Genomic DNA, 22,520 nt, shown 5'->3' on the forward strand with positions numbered 1-22,520 from the left:
TTGATTTTTTCTGTCTGAGCTTACTTTACTAGGTCTCATTGTGGCAAAACTATGCAGAGTAAATTGGTCATGTTCTGGAATTTCTCATTCTAGCCAAGATAGGAAATTTCTTTCATTATTATACACCTTGGGAGTTAGCAGACATTCATAGTTGAATAATTATGCCATGACAGGCATGTGATATCTGCATAAACTCAAATTAAGCTCCTATTAAAAACATAATCTGCATGAAGTATGAACACATGTGCTTTCTGTTTTCTTTGGTTTATACCATTAATTTTAATGATGACAAAAAGCAGATGAATTATGGCCCTGAGGTTGTGTGGGGAACCCAGATAAATTCAGATCCCTTAAGTTTGAGAGGGAAAATCCTATTTAATCCAGCTAGAGGGCATGCTGTGTTGTTACTAGGATAGGGGGTGAACAAAGAGATACTACTTTCCTACAAATGTTGAAACAAAGTGACTTCATGTATTTTTGATCAAATACAGTAAGATGTTAATTTCTTCTCATTGCTTTTAATGTATACAGATGACAATGTAAGGATCAATATTAAGTACATCATGATGTGCTAGAGGCAAGTCAAATAAGGTTAATTAGGAAACTGCCATCTTCATGAACTGCAAGAACTAGATTATATATATATATATATATATATATATATATATATATATACCTACCTATATATGTATATATATATATATATATGTGTGTGTGTGTGTGTGTGTGTGTGTGTGTGTGTGTGTGTGTAAAACATGCACATACCTGAGCACTGTATGCATGTTGAATATTCAAGAAAAATAAATCTATTAAAAAACATTAGATTTTTGTTCTTCTCCTATTGTGTGTACAACCAATTCATCTGCTTTTGCTACAAACTAATCCTATGAAGTAGATAAGTCACTTTTTAACCTGTTTATTTATTTGAAAATACATATAGATCTAATGGCAACATATATCTCAATATGGTATAAAAATATAATAAACACCTTGAAAATGAATGCTAAGAGATCTGATAAGCAAATAGAGGCTATTTTTGTTTTTCACAAAAATGCTATATCCTCAAACTATCAGAACAAGAATGACTATTTATTTATTGGTTGATTGATTGATTTGTTTATTACTTGGAGATGGACAAGGTAGGCACTCTGTACTGGCTAGTTTTGTGTCAACTTGACACAAGCTGGAGTTATCACAGAAAAGGAACCTTCAGTTGGGGAAATGCTTCTACGAGATCCAGCTGTAAGGCATTTTTCTCAATTAGTGATCAAGGGTGGAGGTCCCCTTGTGGGTGGTGCCATCTCTGAGCTGGTAGTCTTGGTTCTATAAGAGAGCAGGCTGAGCAAGCCAGGGGAAGCAAGCCAGTAAAGAACATCCCTCCATGGCCTCTTCATCATCTCCTGCTTCCCAACCTGCTTGAGTTCCAGTCCTGATTTCCTTGGTGATGAACAGCAGTNTAGAAGTGTAAGCCGAATAAACCCTTTTCTCCCCAACTTGCTTCTTGGTCATGATGTTTGTGCAGGAATAGAAACCCTGACTAAGACACACCCTACTGCCTTAGTCATTACAGGTTTAGGGCTCTAAAATTACTGGCATGAGCCACCATGCTCAACTAACAATGTATTTATGATAAATAAAACCATGATATCGAAATTTCTGTATGATTTACATATGCTACCCATGCCATTATACCTTATGATTCACTTGACATTTGCAATATATATATATATATATATATATATATATATATATATATATTTATAATTTCTCCATTTCATAAATAAGTATCTTGGCATTTTAATTGGAACTTTAAAACTTGTTCTAGAACATATAATTAATAGTATATGCAATGCTAGATAAGAATTATAGGTCTCAGAAAGAAGAAACATTGATGTTCTTATTATGTCTTCCTTAAGGGTGAAATAATAAGAAAATTCAAAATTACAAGAAGTAACAACAACAACAACAACAAAAAAAAACCCTTATGATATCTGGAGATTAAATTAAGAAGTAAAAATTTTGTAACCTTATGACAATATTTGCACAGACAGTAGAGATAGAAGTGAAAGGAAATAGAGTAAGCAACCCTGTTGGGGACAAAATGTAGGTGAACTCTCCAGGAATGGTATCATGTTTCTAGGAATGTTTATGAAATTATTTGTCCCTGTATTATCTAGAGACAATTTTTGTATTATAAAAAGACCCTACTGTATAATGAGAATTAGAGATTAATCATTTTAGTAAATATTATATGTTATCATATTTCATTAATGTATTGATTTAATACTTTATGAATATATTTTGGTTATGTAGATAGATGTAATTTTTATAAAAATGATATATTTGACACAATAGTTATATTTTCTGTAGAAATTTTGATATGTAATATTTTTAAAGTGTAAATCATTCCATGGAATGAGTTGACTCAAGTATTTCAGCTTCAAAACCTGCATTTAAGGTAATATATATTTTAGTTATTATATATCTTACTGAACAACTCAAACAGGAAGAAGAAATTATTAGTATATATGCACCTGAGAATCCTTACAGGTACACATATTCCTTAACTTATTTTTTACCAACTTTCCTTTTTAGCTCCTTTCAGTTTTTATTTTCAGGCACTTTTGCTTGGTTTACTGTAGGGATTATAAAATTCCAATGTGGCATGAATGTAAATCAGTTAAGTGCAAGGCAATAGTATAATCAGGGCAACATTATACCTGTGTATTCATATTCACCTTTTAAAATCTCTCAGCACTGGTGACAGGGACCAAAGTTACAATTCCTTTGTTTCTCTCTGTAATGTATATTGTTAAATAACTATTTCTGACAGAGTAATTTTATGAAGCTTATTATGGTGATTGCTCTTATATTCCTTTGAAGAGCCAAGGACTCTTAATAGCTCTCAATTTTAAAATAACAGTGCACAATAAAGAGATTTTGAAAAAAGCAGGAAACTAAGTTTGAACAACTTGATTAGAGAGAAATTCAGGTGGCTGAAGTTCAACATCTGAATTTATAAAAAGAAAAATAAAATTAATTAACTAATTAATATCAAGTAACAGAAAATGAGAATGAATAGGAAAAGGCACTTTTGTCAGATGTACAGACAAGAGAGTACATGAATTCAGAGAACATCTATAGTTACAGGCAGGGGAATATTAAAAAGCATCAAGAGAAGCAATGGTAGAGCTCAGAAAGTCAGAACCAAGACTCACACCTTGTGAAGAAGTAATCTCTTTTCACAGACAATACTTAGAATGTTCCACAGTGACTAGGCAAGTTACATGAACCCTCCTACTCCTTATAAAGCATGTCCATGCTTTATAGCTACATCCTATAGGTACAATAAAGTTTAAGAAGCACAAACTAAGAATAAGCTAAGTGACTTGATCAAGTCACAACATACACACACAACTGCTTTAAGCCGTGCTAACATTTAATGAGATTGGGTTCTTCACCCCCCAGGCTGTGACAGTTATTCTGTACCTGAAGGCATGTTCCCTTTTCTCTATGCCATCCCACATCACTGTCAGATTCATCATAAGATCAAGCCACTTTGATGCCATTGTTATCCAACTGCAACTATCACTCACACCTTTGAAAGCCAGAATAAACAGCTTTTGTTGGCACAGAAAACTTTCCAGTTGGGACCCAAATTTATTGTTCTCTTTTATCTCAATATATGTATATATGCTTCCTTGTGCAAACCCAACTTCATTTCATTACTCAAATGTGGATCACATTTATTTACTTTAGGGATTTCCCCCATTCTGTTTCCTTTAGATAGCATAATCTGACTCCCTGTTGTCTTCAGCACTTTCTGTGGACTCCCCAGAAGATCCCAGCCATCGCCAGTGTATAAAAACACATACATGCCCAATCATTTATCACATGCCCTAAAACATCTTTCAAGAATTGAGTCAAATGAAGCCATACTTCAGCTTCTGCAACGGAAGCATTCCTTGAATTCTTGTCACACCCAGTGTTCCTATCTAATTCAGTAAGTAGCTTTAATGGTAGTAATTCTGTTATGAATACATATGAAATGCTATATGCAAGTGCTGACCACATAGTCAGCTCTCAGTTTATAGTCAATTTGGGTAAATGGCCTCCTAACACTTTTAAATTTTATAATAATGACTTTAATGCATTGCTGTTAGATATTACTGATGTAATTTCAAATTCTGTCTATTAGACCTCTCATTTTCTTATTTCAGATATCTTACATAATAAAAATTCAATGTATATTTATTATATAAACAAATACTTACACTATTACTTTAAAAACATATAGACTAGCACATTCTTTAAAATAAACGCAATGTGAAACTACCTATAAGAAATCATAGCTTGGCTGAGCATGGTGGTATATACCTTTAGTCTCAGTACCAGAAGCAAGCAGCTTGCTATGGGTTCAAAGTCAGTCTGTTCTACATAGAAAGAATTGGATTTGACAGGTCAACATTGTAAGAGCTTATCTCAAAAAAAAAAAAAAAAAGAAAAATATTATGTACTACTATTAAAATATCATGCATATAAAATCCAGTTTCTTGTAGCACATGTTTACACCCCAGACACTCCTTTAATAAATCCTACTGAGTAAATTAGGTAGAAAAGCTTTACTGGGATAGTAGGACATACAGGAGAAATGTGGCATGAAATAGGAAGACATACATTCTACAATCTAATGAGTTTAGCCTTTCATAAAGGGGGTAACTTTCATGAGAGGCACTGTATTTACTGGTAAACATGATGTAAAGAAGTGATAAACCTCCAGCCCAAAATAAAAAAAAAAAAACAAAGATACCAACATGGCAGTGTTTAGGGGTTAACTCATAGGTCTTACTTTTTATCTTTTAGAACAAGAATGTGGTAATATTTGAACTATATAAATACCAATAATATACTTACATTAGTGCATGTCACCTTTAGAAATTACACACATTTCCCAAATTCACATTATTGTTTGGTTGTTATTTGACTTGTAACTAGTGTCTTTTATACAACTATGTTCTCACCATGTCATTTTCTTAAATATGTATTAATATAGAATTATAGAATTTTTATTTTTCTATAGTCACTACTACTTAATATCTTTTGTCATTCATTCATTCATTCATTCACAGGGCTTCAATTCAATGCAGATTTCACTCTTTTAATGTGAAAGTAATAAAACAAGATATGTATTTCATCTAAAAGTATTTAATATGAAAACATAATGAGTTATCATCGAGACAAAAGGATTTATGAATAAATTGTTAGGCAACTTCCAGAGAGAATCTGTTTCCCACTCTGCAAAGATCAGTGAAATGTATTAAACTATGTATCATGACCTGAACATTTAATAATAAGATCATTGCTTAATTTTTAGCAATACATGAACCCAAATCTCACTGCATGGACTCTAATTGTTTTATCAGACATCATACCACACACACACACACACACACACACACACACACACACACACATACATCATGGAAGTTACTATGCCATATTTTATTACATGGTTGCATCAATTTTCAACTAGTTTTAGGTTCTGAAGTTGTTTCTAACTTTGTTGAAGTTACAAGACTGAAAAATATAAGTAGAATAACAAATCTGAAAAGCCACGGATATGAATTTATCTGTTAGTACTAACTTAAGGGTTATGTAGTATATAATGCTTTCCTGTAACAAAATAAAACTTACTTAGCTAATGTTTTCAGTAGGACCTTTCCTTGCACATGTTGTGATTTGGGGCTGATGTCAACTTTTCTGTTCACGAAAAATCTATGCATGGCCAACTCTCTACTCTGCTACTGAGAAGAAGGATTCATTCAGGCAATAAGCTCGCTGTTACAGAGACCTTTTTCAGTACTCTAGCCATAAGCCATGTGTGACTGTGGCCCATTTGATATGCAACTAATGCCAGTGAGCAATGGAAGTTTTCCTGTTTTAAATTAATACAAATTAAAGTAGGAGACATGAGTCATGGCTGTACATGGTTGCACAGTGTTAGTCTGGAGTCACCCTGTTAGGGAAAGTAAGTTCCGGATGAATCTGATCCCAAAAGGAACTTCTTTGTCAAAGCGCAGTATACCACAACATTTCCTGTTGATATCTTATTGCATTCATTCTAAACTGAAGTCCACGGATTTTCCCTGTCTAATCATTGCCTGTTTGCACTTGTTAATTAAGAAATGCATAAAGAAAACTAATAAAACACGTTTGCAAAAACCAATAAAGAATCCTCTTAGGAAGTGACTTCTAAAATTAATCTTTAAGGAAAGGTTATGATGGGGTTGGAGACAGAATTGTAAGAGAAGGAGACGTTTTCAGAGAGCACAGAAACATGGCAGAGTAAGGGAAGACTATGAAATCAAATTATCTTTGAAGTATGATATATTCTTGGAGAAGCTGGAAGAGGGGAAAAGGAAACTCAAGAAGCTCAAAAAAAAAATAACATTCTTTAAAAATTTTATGAAGTACTGTTTTTTCACAAAGTATTTTATAATTTCCCAAAACAATGTGTATTCTTCCACATATAAGCAGGTTTATATTTGCTTGCATTTTTTTACACATCATTCATGTTTTAATCATTAAACAAAATAACTTAAATTGCAATATTATTGCCAAAATTTATTACTTGGACAAGATTGAGATTTAAGAAATTTATTGCCATGATGTCACCCATGGTTTCTAATTTATAAGACTTTGGAGCAGACATTAGCATGGTTATTATTTCCTCTAATGCCTTACCTCACCAGTCCAGTAACGTTCAGGAAATCCAAAAGACAAAGGGGAAAGAGTAGTTTTGAAAGCTAAAAATAGTCGTTGAAAACTGATGCAATTGTGTAATAAAATATGGCACAATAACTTACAAGATGTCTGTGTAGTGCCTGCTAAAGCCATTAGAGTCCATGCAGTGAATTCACGTGTTGCTAAAAATGAATAACTCTTTCAGCGTAAGTAAACTGAAGAAGCTAGGTACTTTAATTATACTCATAGGCTTTGGAATCTCTGGTCAATATTTGCATATGTGATAAATTTAACATTCTTATAAAGAAGAAAATCAATGGGTATCAACCAGATTTCTAAAGGACTTTTGAATTGAGCCCAACCATTAACTATGTAATATATTACATTCACATAGAAAATTAGCACACAATTATATTCTGTCAGAGTTTTACACGGTAATCAAATATCATGTGTTTTATAAGCCTTTCTCATCAGAAAATGGAAAGAGCAATGTTAAAGGTATCCCAAATGCTAGAAGGTATACTTACATATTTGAAGAATCACTTTATTTTTTAATTAACTGTGTATTCGTGTCAGCTTGTGAAAAAGTGCATAAATGTAAGTGTGTGTTGATGCCCAGAGAAATCAGATCATCTGGACCAGGAGGTGTAGGTGGGCTACTTGATATGGGTACTGGGAACTAAAGTTGGGTTGTTGCGAGAGCAATATGTATTCCTAACCATTCAGCTATCTCTGCAGCTCAAAAGGAATGAATTTTAATGAGCATTTTTTAAAAATTAAAATTCATTGAAATTTTGAATATAGTCTTTCACTCTTCCAACTCTTTTGAAATCCTTCCCCTATTCCCAACCCACTAAACTTCATGTTTTGTTCCTTCTTTAAAAAACAAAACAAAACCAGAAAGAGCATGTGTGCACATGTGCGCGCGCACACACACACGCGCACACACACACACACACACACACACACACACACACACACACATTAAAACCCAACATAGAATCTATTCATGTTGCCAACTACTCTTATACATGAAACATGCCCTGAGTATTGTTGATATATCCAATATTTCTCTGTTGAAGAAAACTGATTCTCCCTCTTCCAGAAGCTATCACTTGCAAATAGCTTCTTGGACAGGGATGAATTTTGTGTCCCCTTCTGCTTCTCTGTGCTGTAATTTTGTATGGCTTGAAATTGTGCAGGTCTTGGGCATACTGTCACAGTCTCTTTGAGTTCTTAAATGTAACTTCCCTGTATCTGGAAAATTGTCTTTCCAACATAGTATACCACCTTTGGCTCATGCAATCTCTGCCTTTTCTTCAGCATAGCTCTCTGAACCTTGAGGAAAAGACTATGGTATATACAACTCATTTAGGGCAGAAGGTTACAAAGATCCTCACTGACTTTGAATTGTCCTGTTATGGGTCTTTTTGTTAGGTACAATCTATTGCAAATGAAGCTGCTCTGATGAAGGTTTATCTATGTACTGATCTAAGGTATGGTGATATGTCAGGAGTCATTACTGTGGTCGGTTAACAGGATAATAATATTAGCAGGGTTGCCCTGGGATCCATGACATATCTAGTCTCAGGTTCATAGTCTCAGTAGTAGTATTAGTGTGGATTCTGTATCATGAAACAGGCCTAAAATCCAATGGAAAAGTAGCTTGTGCATTATGTAACACTTGTGTTATCATGGTAACAAAAGTCATGTCTTGTAAATGCTCATTATTATAGCTTGCAGAGCTCCTAACTGGGTGAGATTAATAATTTTTCCCCATCTGGTAATATTCATAGTGCTTTATAGCACAATGAATCTATTCAAAAGGATCAAAGCTTCTATTTGAGCACTGGCTAGATCTCTTCAAGTTTGATGTCCTAAGTAAGTGGTTTATTTAGCAATAGGGTCATATTGTCAGGTTGCAGAGGGAACTGATAGCATTGGCAGTAATCTATGAGATTTGGAAGAATGTCTAAGAGAGCTCTTTATCCAATGACTTAAATTATAACTCATTCGTAATACTGGGGAATTCTATTTGAAAGCATATGATGACTAGTTAGGGCATTGTCTCCTCCATTATAGAGTAACTATTTAAACTAAATTCTCTCTCTCTCTCTCTCTCTCTCTCTCTCTCTCTCTCTCTCTCTCTCTCTCTCCTTCCCTCCCTCTCTCTCTCTGTATATTTGTGCATATGTTTAGATGCTTCAATAGCAGTAGGTTTCCATATTGCTTAACAAAATGTCTTTATTATTAGCTATCCCTACCTGTATTCTCTCTTTTGTCCTGACCTACCACCTTCCATTCCCATGTAATCCTGCTACTCTAATTCCCCCTTTATCCCTTCATAATACTGCATTCTATTCCTTAGAAGAATCCCCCTTCGCTACCTAAACCCTGTGGGTATGGCAGTTTTGCATGCTGTTTCTGGATTACTCTATTTATTCATGATTGTTGTTTCTAGCTCCATCAAGTTTCATGAAAATTTCTTAATTTCCTTTCTCTTAACAGCTGAATAATATTCCATTATATAAGTGTGGCACATTTTCATTATCCATCAATTGATGGGCACCTAAGATGATTTCAATTTCTTTCTATTATTAGTAGAACAGCAATGAATATGGTCTACAGGAAGATCTAGTGTCCTTTGGGAATATCCCCAAAAGCTTGTATTCATTTTGAGGAACCTCCACATGATTTCTATAGTGGCTTTAGGAGTTTGCACTTCCGCCAGTAGTACTTGAATGTTTCTTTTCCCCACATAATCTCTAGCATCTGCTATCATTTGTTTTATTAATCTTGGCATTTATTACTCGGGGGAAGATAAAATCTCAAAGTGGTTTTAATTTGTATTTACCAGAAAGCAAAAGATTAAATAATACTTCTCATTCATTTATATTTCAATTTACTTTATTGATTTACAATCCAGCTGTTGCCCCTTCTCCCACTTCCCCTTCCCACGGTTCCTCATCCCATTCTTCCTCCCCTCTGTATACAAGAGGATGCCCCCCCTCCCCCCCACTAAACCACCCTTCTCTGGGGCTTCAAATCTCTGGAGGATTAGGAGCATTTTTTTTCTTACTAGAGCCAGACCAGTCAGTCCTCTGCTATATATGTGTTAGAGGCCTCAGAACAGCCCAGGTGTGCATCCTGGTTGGTGGCTCAATGTGTTTGAGCTCCCAGGGGTCCATCTTAGTTGAAGTTGTTGGTCTTCCTATGGGGTCACCCTCTGCTTCAGCTTCTTCCATTCTTCCCCCAATTCAACCTTAGGGATCCCCAGCTTCAGTCTAATAGTTGAATGTAGGCATCTGCCTGTGTCTGTCTCAGTCAGCTGTTGGTTGGTTCTCTCAGAGGACAGCCATGCCTGTAAGATAGGCTCCTGTCTGTAAGTATATCATTGCATCAGTAATAGTGTCCTGACTTGGTGTTTCCCCAGGAGGTGGATCCCCAGTTGGGCCCCCATCACTTGACTGCCTTTCCCTCAGTCTTTTCTCCAGTTTTGTCCCTACAGTTCTTTTAGACAGGAACACTTCTGGGTCAGGAATTTGGCTGTGGGTTGGTAACAGCATCCCTCCTCTTGAGGCCCTGTCTAGCCTAGCCACTGGAGGTGGGCTAACCCTGTTTCCTTTTATACCCTGTATTTTACATTGGGTTATTTGCTTTCTTTGAGGTCAGTGTATTTGTCTGATGTAAGTGCTAACTCTCAGTCAGGTGTATAATTATAAAGATTAATTGGTAAAGAAATTGTGAATGCTGTAGAAATGAGGTTTTTTGTAGGTATCTTATTTAATATTATGATTTCTATAAATTATCAACTTTTTTTCCTTTCCTTATTGTTTTGAAACACAATCTCAGGTAGCTCAGGCTAGCCTCAAACTTATCAAGTAGCCAGGGATAACTTTAGACCTCTGATCTTCCTACTTCCACCTTTCAACTCTTAGGATGATGGGGGTATGTATCTCTATCAGTAAGATGTTTTTAAAATTGCCCTCTACCTTTATTTGAGGAAAAGGAAAAAAACACACATATATTAAGATAATCAACATTTTTACAATTTTTAGATTGTTACACTGTTTGTTTTGTTTTACAATAAAGTCTTTCAAGTATACTTTTATCCAACAAGAAGAACAATTTTAGTGTTCTATGAGAGAACACATATTTATAAAATCCCATGCTGTTTTACTTGTGAGCATATAAGGACATTTGCTCTGTGACATGAGAAATTTTGATAAGCATGAGACACAATGGTTTTACTATAGTAAAACATCTATTTTAGAGTATATTATAATATTTCACATAGTTTTACAACACATTTTTACATAAAAGTGAGGTTTTTCTTATTCCGTTGTGATGAGGAATCTTAGTTTTAGAAGGGTTTAGGGTCTTGCCTGAGGTCCAAAGCTAGCAAAAGGCAGAGCCAGGAATAATAGCCATTTTTGTCAAATTTCAGCATCTTTGGACCCATTTCCACATGTAATGGGTATGGGCTTTATACTACAAGTGTGCGTATGCAAGTAATTTTATATACCGCTGTCTACTGGATGTAGATATATATTCCATGACCACATCTCACTGGACTGGAAAGAAAACTGCATGTGTTTGCAGCACTATAAAATCCTATAAGAACAGAGAACATTTAAGAGAAGATGTTCAGAAATCCAAATAGCAGTCATACTTAAAGGAAAGGTATTTTATCATCAGAAGGAGTGATTAACTTAGTATTTATATGTGAAGTTAATGAAAAAGAAAGCGAGTTCTGAACATATTATAAGTTACCATGAGCAACTATCTTTAAAAAAACAAAACAAACAAACAAACAAAAAAAAAACTGTGACTGGCATGCTGAACCTCTGTTCCTTTGGAGCCTAATCTTTTACTTTGTAAATCAAATACTACCTGACATTGGAAGTTCAGCTCATCTAAGTTGGCATTGTTTAATTAACTTGGACACAGGATCTGAGATATTATGTCTTTCATACTTTGAAAAAATAGCTTCTTTATGTCAGAGGGTATAGTAAAAGGTCTATGAGTAAAAGAAACAATAGTACTTGTACCATTCTTGCCATGACTTCTTTCAGTGTTTCTTCCAACTTTCAATAAATATTCATACTTAGTGATTGCAATAACATTTTGTTTGATTTGTGTACCCTCCCAAATATACATTTTTGTAGGAGTAATTTTAATAAAATACATGAGATCAATCTTTTACTTATAAGTTTTACTGTATCTTCATTAGTGTAAGTTAATAATTTTCATATTATGTTTTTTTTTTACTGAAGTATCTAAAATAAGGTTAGATCTCTGGTGATTTATTCAATCATAATTAAGTACTAATATATTATTTCATATTACATTAAAAATTTTACAATATAAGTAGCAACTTATTTTAAATATGCATATTCTTTGAGTGATCATATGAGCAACATTAAAAGCAAAACAACCTGCTATTTATTTTTCTGCATTAAGATACTTTATATAAACTTTATAGTAACTTTCCAGGTAATACTGTAAGGTTAAACATTTACATTAAAATTGAGTTTTTAGACAAGAAGTTCAGAGTTACGGTATGGCCACATGAAATCTGAATCTGATTATTTGCCAAGCTGGGCTTGGTGCCTATATCACCAACATTCCCGCTATAACTGCAAGACTCTTAGAAACCCCATAAATTATTATACAGTATGAATTTCAGAACAAAGCTAAAGCACCATCATTGCTAGCAGACAGCTGATTCAAAATACTGAATTAATGAAAATAAAGATGAAGACCGGTAATTCACGGTCACTGTAACAGAGCTGCAGAGTGGCTCAGTTTCCTTCCTTTTGCACTTTTCTCTGCAATTCAAAATGGTTTCACAGAGTTCTAACTTGAAACTGTGCCATTAGTTCCATCAGAAATAGTAAGCGTTAAAAGTGATCCTTACTGACCATAAAATGAATCATTTGTCATTGGAAGTTAGAAAATACTTTTATGTGATTAGTAGAAAAACTGCCAAGACCACTATTTTATTTTAGTCTATGGACATGTTAATGCACTACTGGAAAAAGCATACATATTCTAACCTAATTCATACCCAGGTCACCCGTGTATGCCGGAAGTGCTCCTGAGTTTACTCCGCTGTCACTGATACCTAGCAATATACATTCAGACAGAGGGCTCTTAGCCGTGAGTCTAAGGTCCTACTTCTTCAGAATTGTTGCCATGCCTACCTGTTATACATACATTACCCTGCCATGAGCAGGGGATGCCACGAGCATATTTCTGTATGCAGCTAAAAGTTTATTCCTGCATCTTGGTAATGCATCCTCCAAAATAGATGGCCTACCTGTTAAACAAATAAACAAACAAAAATGTGTTCACTGTTCTCTTGATGCCACCCCAGAGGCAAACTCTGCCAAAAGTACAGTGGCTCCCTTGAAAGAGACAAGGATAGTTTCATGTCCCTTGCAAGTCAATGAAGTGTCACGAAATTCCAGGAGAAGCATACAAGTTACACAGAGAACAGAAGAGGGAAATTGACTGCTCTGGATTGTGTATACCAAATATCAGATAGAAATTGTCTAGAAGTGTAATCTGTTATTTTCTTCTACATAATAAAGAAAAAGAGTTGCTGCATAACACCTAAACTTTATTTCCCCAAGAACACCTTTGTATATGACATAGATGTGCTTAGCTCTTTGTATATGACATACATATGCTTGGCACACATGAAACATTAAAAGAGCAACCTAATCCTTCAGTAACATAGCCTGCTCTTTGGCCTTCATTTGTATCTTTTGAGTAGCAGCATGCTCACAGATTTAAAAAAAAAATCATCAAACTAAGTAGTTATTTGGCTAATATGCTAGTATTAGCTCTTTCAATCCATTTAATTTAATTTGTCATCTCTAAAGTTTACACAAATTAATGTACTCCATACTGGATGTGAATAATCAACTCCTCTTTGATTTACTGACATGTTGAACAAATGCTTCTTTTGTGAATAAATTAAATATTTCTCTTGTTTTACTCTTCAGGACAACATTTTTAAACTGCAGGACTCACATTTTGAAAACGGTCGTGGGAAGAGTCCTTATGATCCCAAACTACTGACTGCCTCTCTTCTAATAGGTATGAAGCCACAAATTCATTAAATGGTGGATCTGTTATAACTAATATCAAGGTGCTCTGTTCTTTTAACCTGTCACGATTTTCAATTCTTATTTGTTAATAATGTCAGGAGGAGAAAATGTTCATGAACACATTGTATAAAATGCAAAAATAAATCACTAATTGTTGACTGTTGTTGGACCTACTCAAACTGAATCATGTTCAGGAAAACACTTATACCTGTACCTTTAGAATAATTGGCTGAATCGTTGCACTTCCTTGTTTGAAGTTTAATTTTTTATTTTTCTTTGATTTTTTCTTTTTAGATTTATTTATTTTATGTATATGAATAAACTGTAAATGTCTTCAGATATACCAGAATATTTTTAAGAATGTTTTTATTTTCATTTCATGAAAAACTAGAGTAAAAATTTTTGAGATATGGCTGAGAAAGAATAGTTTTCAGTGTATCATGGAAGTTGCACTTCAAGACACTACTGTTTTAACATTTGGACAACATGATGAAGCCAAGGGGAGGGATGGTTGCAAGAGATTCACTTGTGGTATTTTCTTTGACTCACCGGAGTATCTTGTCATATGTGTGAGCCTAAGAAAAGTATTCTGTCATATGTTCTCTGGCTTTAGCATCTTCTTTGCTTAAACACTGGCGTAGAGGTGTAGGTGACTCCATTTGTCCTGTATTCTCATCATCTCTTGTCAGAGTTTTTCTTCTTTTGTTGTTGTTGTTGTTGTTGTTGTTGTTGTTTTTAATTAATCACTCCATTCATTTACATTTCAAATGATATCCTACTTCCTGGTTACCCCTCCATAAAAACCCCATGCCACATTTGCCCTCTCCCCCCTCCCCTTTACCTCTATGAGGGGGCTCCCCCACCCATCCACCCTCTCCCGCCCCACCACTCCAGCATCCCCCTATGCTGGCAGAAGAACTGGATTTTTCTCCTTTATCTCTGCTGCAGAGGACTGGAGAATACTTAACAGTACAAAGGTTAAAGTAAGGGGGAAAGAAGTCAGAGAGCTAGTGTGTGTTGAGAAGGGAAGAGTTTTTAGACAGACTTTTAAATATCTGAAAACAGGGCTTAACTAAATAGAAGCTAAAAGTGAGAGATCGCACAGTGCCTTTCTCCTTACCTGGTCTTCCTCCACCACTCCCTTCTTCCCCTTTAAGACTTTACATTTTTCCTACCTTTTCTAGGTTTCAACATATCAACAAACTTTCACACACTATATTTTTGCATTTCTTACATATGCATAGAATGTAAAAATTAAAATTTCAAACATCAAATTTTAGTTGAATTTTTAAAATAAATTAGTGTTTAGCTTGTTTCTTGTAAGTCTATAAGGCTTTTCAATTCTTTTTGAAATTGCTTTTTCTACTCATGAAAATAAAACTCTAGTCATATAAACAACTGCACTAACCACAGAAATGCAGGTCCACTATTGTCCAGTGTTTACTTTATCACTAATCTTTGTTCTCTTTAGAATAAAATATTGCAATATAAATTATCTCTTTTATAGCTTTTCAATCTGGACAATTCTTACCCATTTGATCCTTTTATGAAGCATTTAAAAAAAAAAAACTTTTAAACCTGAAGAAAAGCTGCATGCTTAGCAAACTCATAATTTCCCTGCTCATAGGTAACCTAGTGTTTACACGTTGGTGCCTTCCTCTTGCATACATACTGAAATGTGAAAGTTGCCCTAAACAGTGAAGAGGAATCTTACCGTGTTCTAACTTGCAATCCCTATTTATTTAAATTGCACACTAAAAAATGAGAAATATTATTTAAAAAGCCATCTGCAAAAATGTGCCCAAAGCTGGGTTAGCTTGTGGTATGCTCCTCAGAAGGGATTTGCTTATTTATTTTATTATTCCACTGAGAAAGGATGATGACAGTTGGTATTACATAGCTTCTATGGTATGCAGCCACACAACGTCCACGAAGAAAAAGGAAGCCCAAAGTTTGATTTTATATTAGGGTTTCTTTGAAAAAGATGTATAGGTTGCTGAAAAGGAAAAGAGAAGAGAGAAGTTCAGCAAGACGTTATGTGGCTGAGAAAGAACAATAGACCTTTCAGAAATATAGGTTTTCCATGGGAGTCTAGATGTAAGATACCCACCACAGCAAAATGTGGCCAGAAACTTTCAGGGTAATGAAATGCCTATTAGTAAACCAAAATAAATTAAATTCTGAATCAGTTTTAAAATAACAGGCAGAACTAATAGCAGCCCCTTCCATATTTGGTAAAAATCCCTTAGCATGCCCACAATGATATATTGAAAATGTTTGAATATTGATTGATTGATTTGGTGTGTTGGGGATGCCAGTGCAGCAGCACTACAGACGGCATGTGGAGGTCAGAGGACGAGTGGCAGGAGTTGCTTCTCTCCTTCTACCATGTGAGTTGTGGAAATTGAACTCAAGTGGACAGACTGGTGGCAAGTGGCTTTATCCACTGGCCATCATTCCCTCCCGTGAAACACTGTTTTCATTCAAGAGCTATAACATCTTTACTGAGACTGTTTGCTTTCAATGTGTATCACAAATTCTCCTCCTCAGAGTCCTTACAATTCCCTTTTACTGACGTTTTAGGTATTTTCTATTATACTGCTTTAATATGAATTTTGGTTTTAATATGAGTTATTAATTTTACAGGTCTTTTAAATACAAATATTTCTCCATTAACCAAACTTTAGATCTAGAATACTAGGCACTCTGAAATGTAAAGAAAATCAGAGGGTAGGCATGTGGAAGTTCTAGTCTCTCACATAATGAGTTTTCCTCCTCAGTTCAGCCCATGAAAGAGAAAGTATAAGGGCACTTCTTTCTCAAATTCTGGGTTTCACTCAAAACAACTTTGAATTTATCTTAGCAGAAGATATTATCCTTAGCAGATGGTATTTATACTTGCAATTCCAGTATGAAGCTGTTCAACCAATAGTAAATGTTAAAGCCAATGGACATGTAAAAATGTAGTTTATACAAACTACCAAAGTTTAGTAACCTCTCTGTAAATTACCTCTCTGTAAAATTTAAATGTTGACTACAGACAAGTAGATTTTTTTCCCTTGATAAAGGCATAGCTACCAAAAGTGCCCAAATCCAATTCCATGCTCTAAAAACTTTAAGTCACCTTAATAAAGTTAATTTTTCAATTTTTTTAAAATAATGGATTTACAGCAGAACTTATTTTTAAAATATCTCTTAGTTCCTCCACCTGCAAGTATTTTTTGACTTTGTTTAAAATATCCTTATTAAAGATAGCATTTGTTCCCCTGCTCAGTATAAATACCAGGTGTGAACCAAGCACAGGAATAAACCTAGTACTTTCCACACTAATTAAATAGTAACTCACATTTTCATGATATGAAGGAACAGATAACTTGAGAGCAGTCTGGTTTCTCTGCAATCTCTCCCAGGCAATGCAGAACAAATAATTTAGAAATAGTCCACCAGGAAGGGGTGTTGCTTTAAGCTGGAACTCTGCCTTACCTTAGGAAAGAACACAATTTGGCATTACGAGATGCTCTCAGTGGGTATTAGAACCAAAAAGGTACTCCCTACCATGGTTAGATATACTTGAGAACATTATTTGAACCTCTTTGAGCTTCAGTTCTCTGCTATATAAAATAGTATGCTTGGCTAATTCCACCAACTTCTTGGGATAGTTAAATACTGCAGTGTAATAGAGTGCTGCTGTTTGACTGTTGGTGCATTTCTGGAAGTATGTGAAGTAGGATCAGACAAAACAATAATAGCTGTCCACGAGGAAGCTAGGAAGCATGGTTGGTGCCTTGTAAGTTTTATGTTTTAAAAATGTGCCATGTGGACACATCATGACAGGAAAGTATAAACTTTAAAAGAACAACTTAGAGAGCAAAGCTGGAATACATGTGTTGCTCTATAGACAGTGCTCAGTAAGGAGGGAAGATGTCGAACTTTTCTCGTATCATACCACTACACTCTGGGTCTCATTCCTGTAGGGCGGGTTGGGAATGGGAAAGAAGAGAGATAAACTTCTTTTCTTCTGTTTTTTTATTACCCACTCCTCTGTGAGTAGAATTTGCTTAAGGTGTTAACAACAGAATAGCCTGGTCTTTTGATTTCTTTGATACTTGCACACATTCATGTCACCCTTCTCACCTGGGCCAGGAATGCTACAATTTCAACAGGAATTTTTTTTTTTTTCCTTCTTCAGTGTCTCCTCCCCATGCCCTTCTCAGGAATTGTAATCCGAGTCATTAGCTGATCTAAGCCACATTGTTACTTCAGGTTGAGCTGTGAATAGCGATTCTAGACTGCACGTGAAGTTTTGTTTTTAATACACGCTTCTCAGGGAAGTCAGCTGTGGTGGATGTGGAGGTCACAGAGCTGTTTTCATTCATTCCAGTAAATTATGCTTCCTTTAGACACAGTTTTAAAAGGTCATCACTAAGACAGAATGAACATGCACTCAAATCGTCCTCATGGTCCTTGGCGCCTTCTAGATAGTTGAGTTATATCTGTCGGCGCTGTGCATCATCATCTGATGTACTGGTTTTGAGCCATCAACCTTTCTATGTGTATTTCCATGCTTTAAGTTCTTGCTGGTTAGACAGTGTCCAAACTCTGAGTATATTATTCTACCATCAACTTAACAAAACTGGACACATTCCATCTTTTCTTTCACTACTGGCTTATTGTACTGAGAGAGCTCAAGGGTATGTATCAACAGTAATGTTAATCAAAACAGGAAAAAAGTGTGTGTGTGTGTGTGTGTGTGTGTATCTTCATATTTTCAGTAGTGTGTATCAAAATTACATACTAACACTATGGTCAAGAGTCAGCATATAATTTGATTATTTTATAAATAACCCAGAAATGATAAAACTTTAGTTTTGTGTCACTGTTATATGTACCTGTTTCCAAACATAAGCTATTGGGCGTTATGTAAACTCAAAACTACCTAGATCATTTTAGAAAGCCACAGACTATTGCACACTGTACTATGGTACATGCTTAAAATGTTCAAATGTATTAGCTGGCACAGACAAGGGTTGGTATTCTATGTCTGCTTAGCAACAACTAAAAAAGTGAGAGTAGGGCATTTTTGTCACCTAGACTATCAGCCAAAATAACAAAGATGTTATATCTTCTTGGTAACCATCAGCTATAATAAGAAGGTCTATGTCTTAGCATGGTCGTCTTACAATTAAGCAAGGGCCTGGGTTTAAACCTTCACCCTGGGTCCCTAACCATTAAGTTGACCACCTTGGACTTCCTGAACTGTAAAATGGGACAATATTTTTTCTCTCTGGGATGGCGACAGAACTGAATGAGATCATTTGAAGACATCCAGGCAGAGGCTGGCTGCCTGAGAAGCACAGAATGGTACTCAGCTGATGAAACTTCTCTTTCTTGTCCTGCTCCCATCTGTGCTTTTTGTTTTTAGCTCCTGTTAATGACTCTTTCAGTATTAAACTGTGACTGAGGGTCCATGCAGGCTCTGTAGCAAAACACCAAAAGAAATAGGATCTTGAACTCACTGAGTTCTGGCTGGGGTTTCCAGAATGGCTTATACTTCAACCGCTTTGTTAAATCTGAAGGCCTATTGAGGATTTAGGTTTGGTCTCTATAATGTCTTATGTCAGTGTGAAACTTGTTCTATACTGGAAGCATTCAAAGATTCAAAGTAAGCGTGGGAAATAGCTGGCTAGTATGGCAAGTGGGAAACCAGTTTTTGAGTTCCCCAGAACCTACCAGAAAAATTTTACTGGGGCTATAAAGGCCACCTGTAACGCCAGCACACAATGAGCAGAGTCAGGAAAGTCTCAGGGAAGCCAACTAGCTAACTCTTTGGAATTGGTAAATTCTAGGTTTGGGAGAACCTTCCTCATTAAGGGCAAAGTGAAAAGGAATGGAGAACATCATCTGAGGTCAACTTTGGGCCTCTAGACACTTACAGAAATGTGTACCTATCCACAGGGAAACATCCCCTCCCCACACACATATACACACTCACCAGTGCACCAGTGTAAAAATTAATTTAAAAGAAAATCAAGAAAAATTTTCAAGAAAAAATATTCCTTTTTATATTAAAATATTATGCACCGGTTCCAATGAAAAAAAGAGTATACCAAACTTGTAATTAAACTAAGTTATACACATGACATTTTTAGATATTTCACCCTGCAAAATACGGTTATTTGAGCCATAAGTGGCTCACCAATGCAAAACCAAACTAATAAATGAATATAATTTTTAACTCTTGTATTTTGTAAGTTCATCAATGGGGAAAATACCAAAATTTCATGTTTGGTTATGTTCACTGAATCAGACTTTATTCCTATTTCCTAACTTGTTACTGAATGGGTAACACAGAAATGATCATTTTATAGACTCCTGCTTTCAGAACCCAAGGATGAAATACAAGTAATTTTGCATACTAATGGAAATAACATTTGTCTTACCATGAAAATTTTAACCAAATTGTAATTATTGCTGCTTTGCTTTTCTTGCCTCCCTTCAATTAACCATGCGTTCTTGGTTTCCCTCGGTCACAACACAGACGGGGAGTTGTATTCTGGGACTGCTGCAGATTTCATGGGACGGGACTTCGCTATCTTCAGGACACTGGGGCACCATCACCCCATCAGGACTGAGCAGCATGACTCCCGGTGGCTCAATGGTAGGTTGGACGTGTGCGATGACAGGCACAGGACATGTCACCCATTGTCACCCATTGTCACTTTCTTTTATGGGACACAAATCTCCTCTAGATTTAGTCAGCTGTTAAGATAATGGTGGTGATGTCATGACCGTGGGTGTGAGAAAATGAGGAAAAGAGAAAAGAAGATTAAAAACTGAGGAAGTATTTGTTTTTTTGCCAAATATGAAGTTTCTCACCAGTCAACTATAGAAAGGAAGGAACAGGCTAGAGTTACGGAAGGGAGGCAACGGAAAAAAGATACCGTCTTACAGGGACACTACAACTTATCTCAGGGATAGTCTTTATTTTCCTCGATGTGTTTGGTCATTGCTTTGAAAGCCTCATTCCAAGGCTTGTCTTAATTTTTATTTATTTATTTTTTAAGTTGTTCACTGCTAAGTACATTTCAGTGCTTTCAAAATATCAAATGACTCTTACATCTCTCAAAAACAAAACAAAACAAAAAAAAGGCTAGCAAGCAAACAAACAATCTTATTTTATAGACAAGTGAAAGAAGACCTACATCTACCCAATACAGTGTAGATCTGCAATGAGACCTCAGGTTCCCCTGTGTCAAGCACTACTTTAACTGCTGGAGGAAAGATATTTTTTGAAAACTGCTTCTCACTTTTTCTTAGTATTTAAGATTTTTTTAGCATTGTATAAAATGTGCAAAATGTATAAGCTTAAATAAGCAAAAATATTGTGACTTAGACTTAAATTGTATGTATGTATACACGCACACACACACACACACACACACACACACACACACACATATATATATATATATATATATATATATATATATATTATTATGTTTGGATTATTGACTTAACCATGAAATATCAAATACTTCTAAAGTTTTCTATATGATATTAAGACAGTGGCTTCTATGACTTAATCTAAATTTTGTGTTTCTGTTTTCTTAATCAAATGAAATAATGATGCTAATTTCTAATGTCTCACGTTTGGAGTTTGACTTGATCACACAGGCTTCCTTGATGAGTGTAAGTTGATGGTTCATACTCATCTATGTTTTCAGCAGGATGCTAGGCCATTGTACTTGAGCATCCACAGCACTTCTTCTGGGGAGCACAACCCCCTCCCCCCCACATCATTACTTCAATCATCCATTTGCCCATTTCAAAAGAAAAATCACATCAAGATCTTAGGGAACCTTCAGAGGAGGGTGGAATGATTATTATTTTTACTCAGTCCCTTCAACATGATCATTCAGAGCACAAAATAGACCTCCAGTCACTCTATTCTTCATCTCTTTCTTCCTGTGCCAATGCTTTTCATGGTAGTATTATTGCTTATGTGTTAATAACAAAGACACAGACCCTTTCTCGGTCATGTGATCTTCCTGCCTTTTTCTTAATCTCATTGCTGCTTTCCCTAATTTACCTAAATTGTATTTATTTTGGTATTCTTATATTTTATAGTGCTTTTTATATTTATTGCATGTGTACATATGCATATATGTGTGAGTGTACACGTGCCACAGCATGTTAGCTATTTGGAGTCAGGAAACTAAAGGGGTTGGTTTTCTTCTTCTACCACATTGAAGTTGAGGATCAAATTCAGGCCATCACACCTAGCAGGAACCACAGAAATTACTTTTAACTCTTGAGTCATCTATTCAGCCCTCTTACATTTCTTTTTGCTAAACTGGAATTCCGATCCATTATGCCATGTTAAAAATGCTTCTTTTATGTATGCTCAAGTTTACTGTCTTCCGGGGACTTTTATCCTCAAGGTTTTTCTCCACTGTCAACTGACTTCAACTTAACTTTTTTCCAATAATCTAACTCATGACCTTGTTTTTCAAAGTCTACCTCTGATTTTCTGTGCCTTTTCATCATCTCTGTTTAGAATCTGCTATGAAGTATTTTCCACTATACATGAAATGGACAAAGCTGTCAAACCAAGTTACTTCTTGCTCTCCCAGACTTCTTCAAATTTTGCTTCTTTTT

At 35.4% G+C, this 22,520-nt stretch overlaps 1 protein-coding gene across 1 annotated transcript in view; it reads left to right on the forward strand.

Annotated features, from left to right (window-relative positions):
- Sema3a (semaphorin 3A) overlaps positions 1–22,520 on the forward strand; it is a 208,621-nt gene that overhangs the window by 110,874 nt on the left and 75,227 nt on the right. The window contains exons 5-6 of the mRNA XM_029535134.1: positions 13,758–13,851; positions 20,401–20,520. Coding sequence (XP_029390994.1) covers positions 13,758–13,851; positions 20,401–20,520 — 214 coding nt within the window. The remainder of the gene's footprint in view (positions 1–13,757; positions 13,852–20,400; positions 20,521–22,520) is intronic.

The sequence above is a fragment of the Mus pahari genome, chromosome 2, assembly GCF_900095145.1.
Source record: "Mus pahari chromosome 2, PAHARI_EIJ_v1.1, whole genome shotgun sequence".
Lineage (NCBI taxonomy): Eukaryota > Metazoa > Chordata > Mammalia > Rodentia > Muridae > Mus > Mus pahari.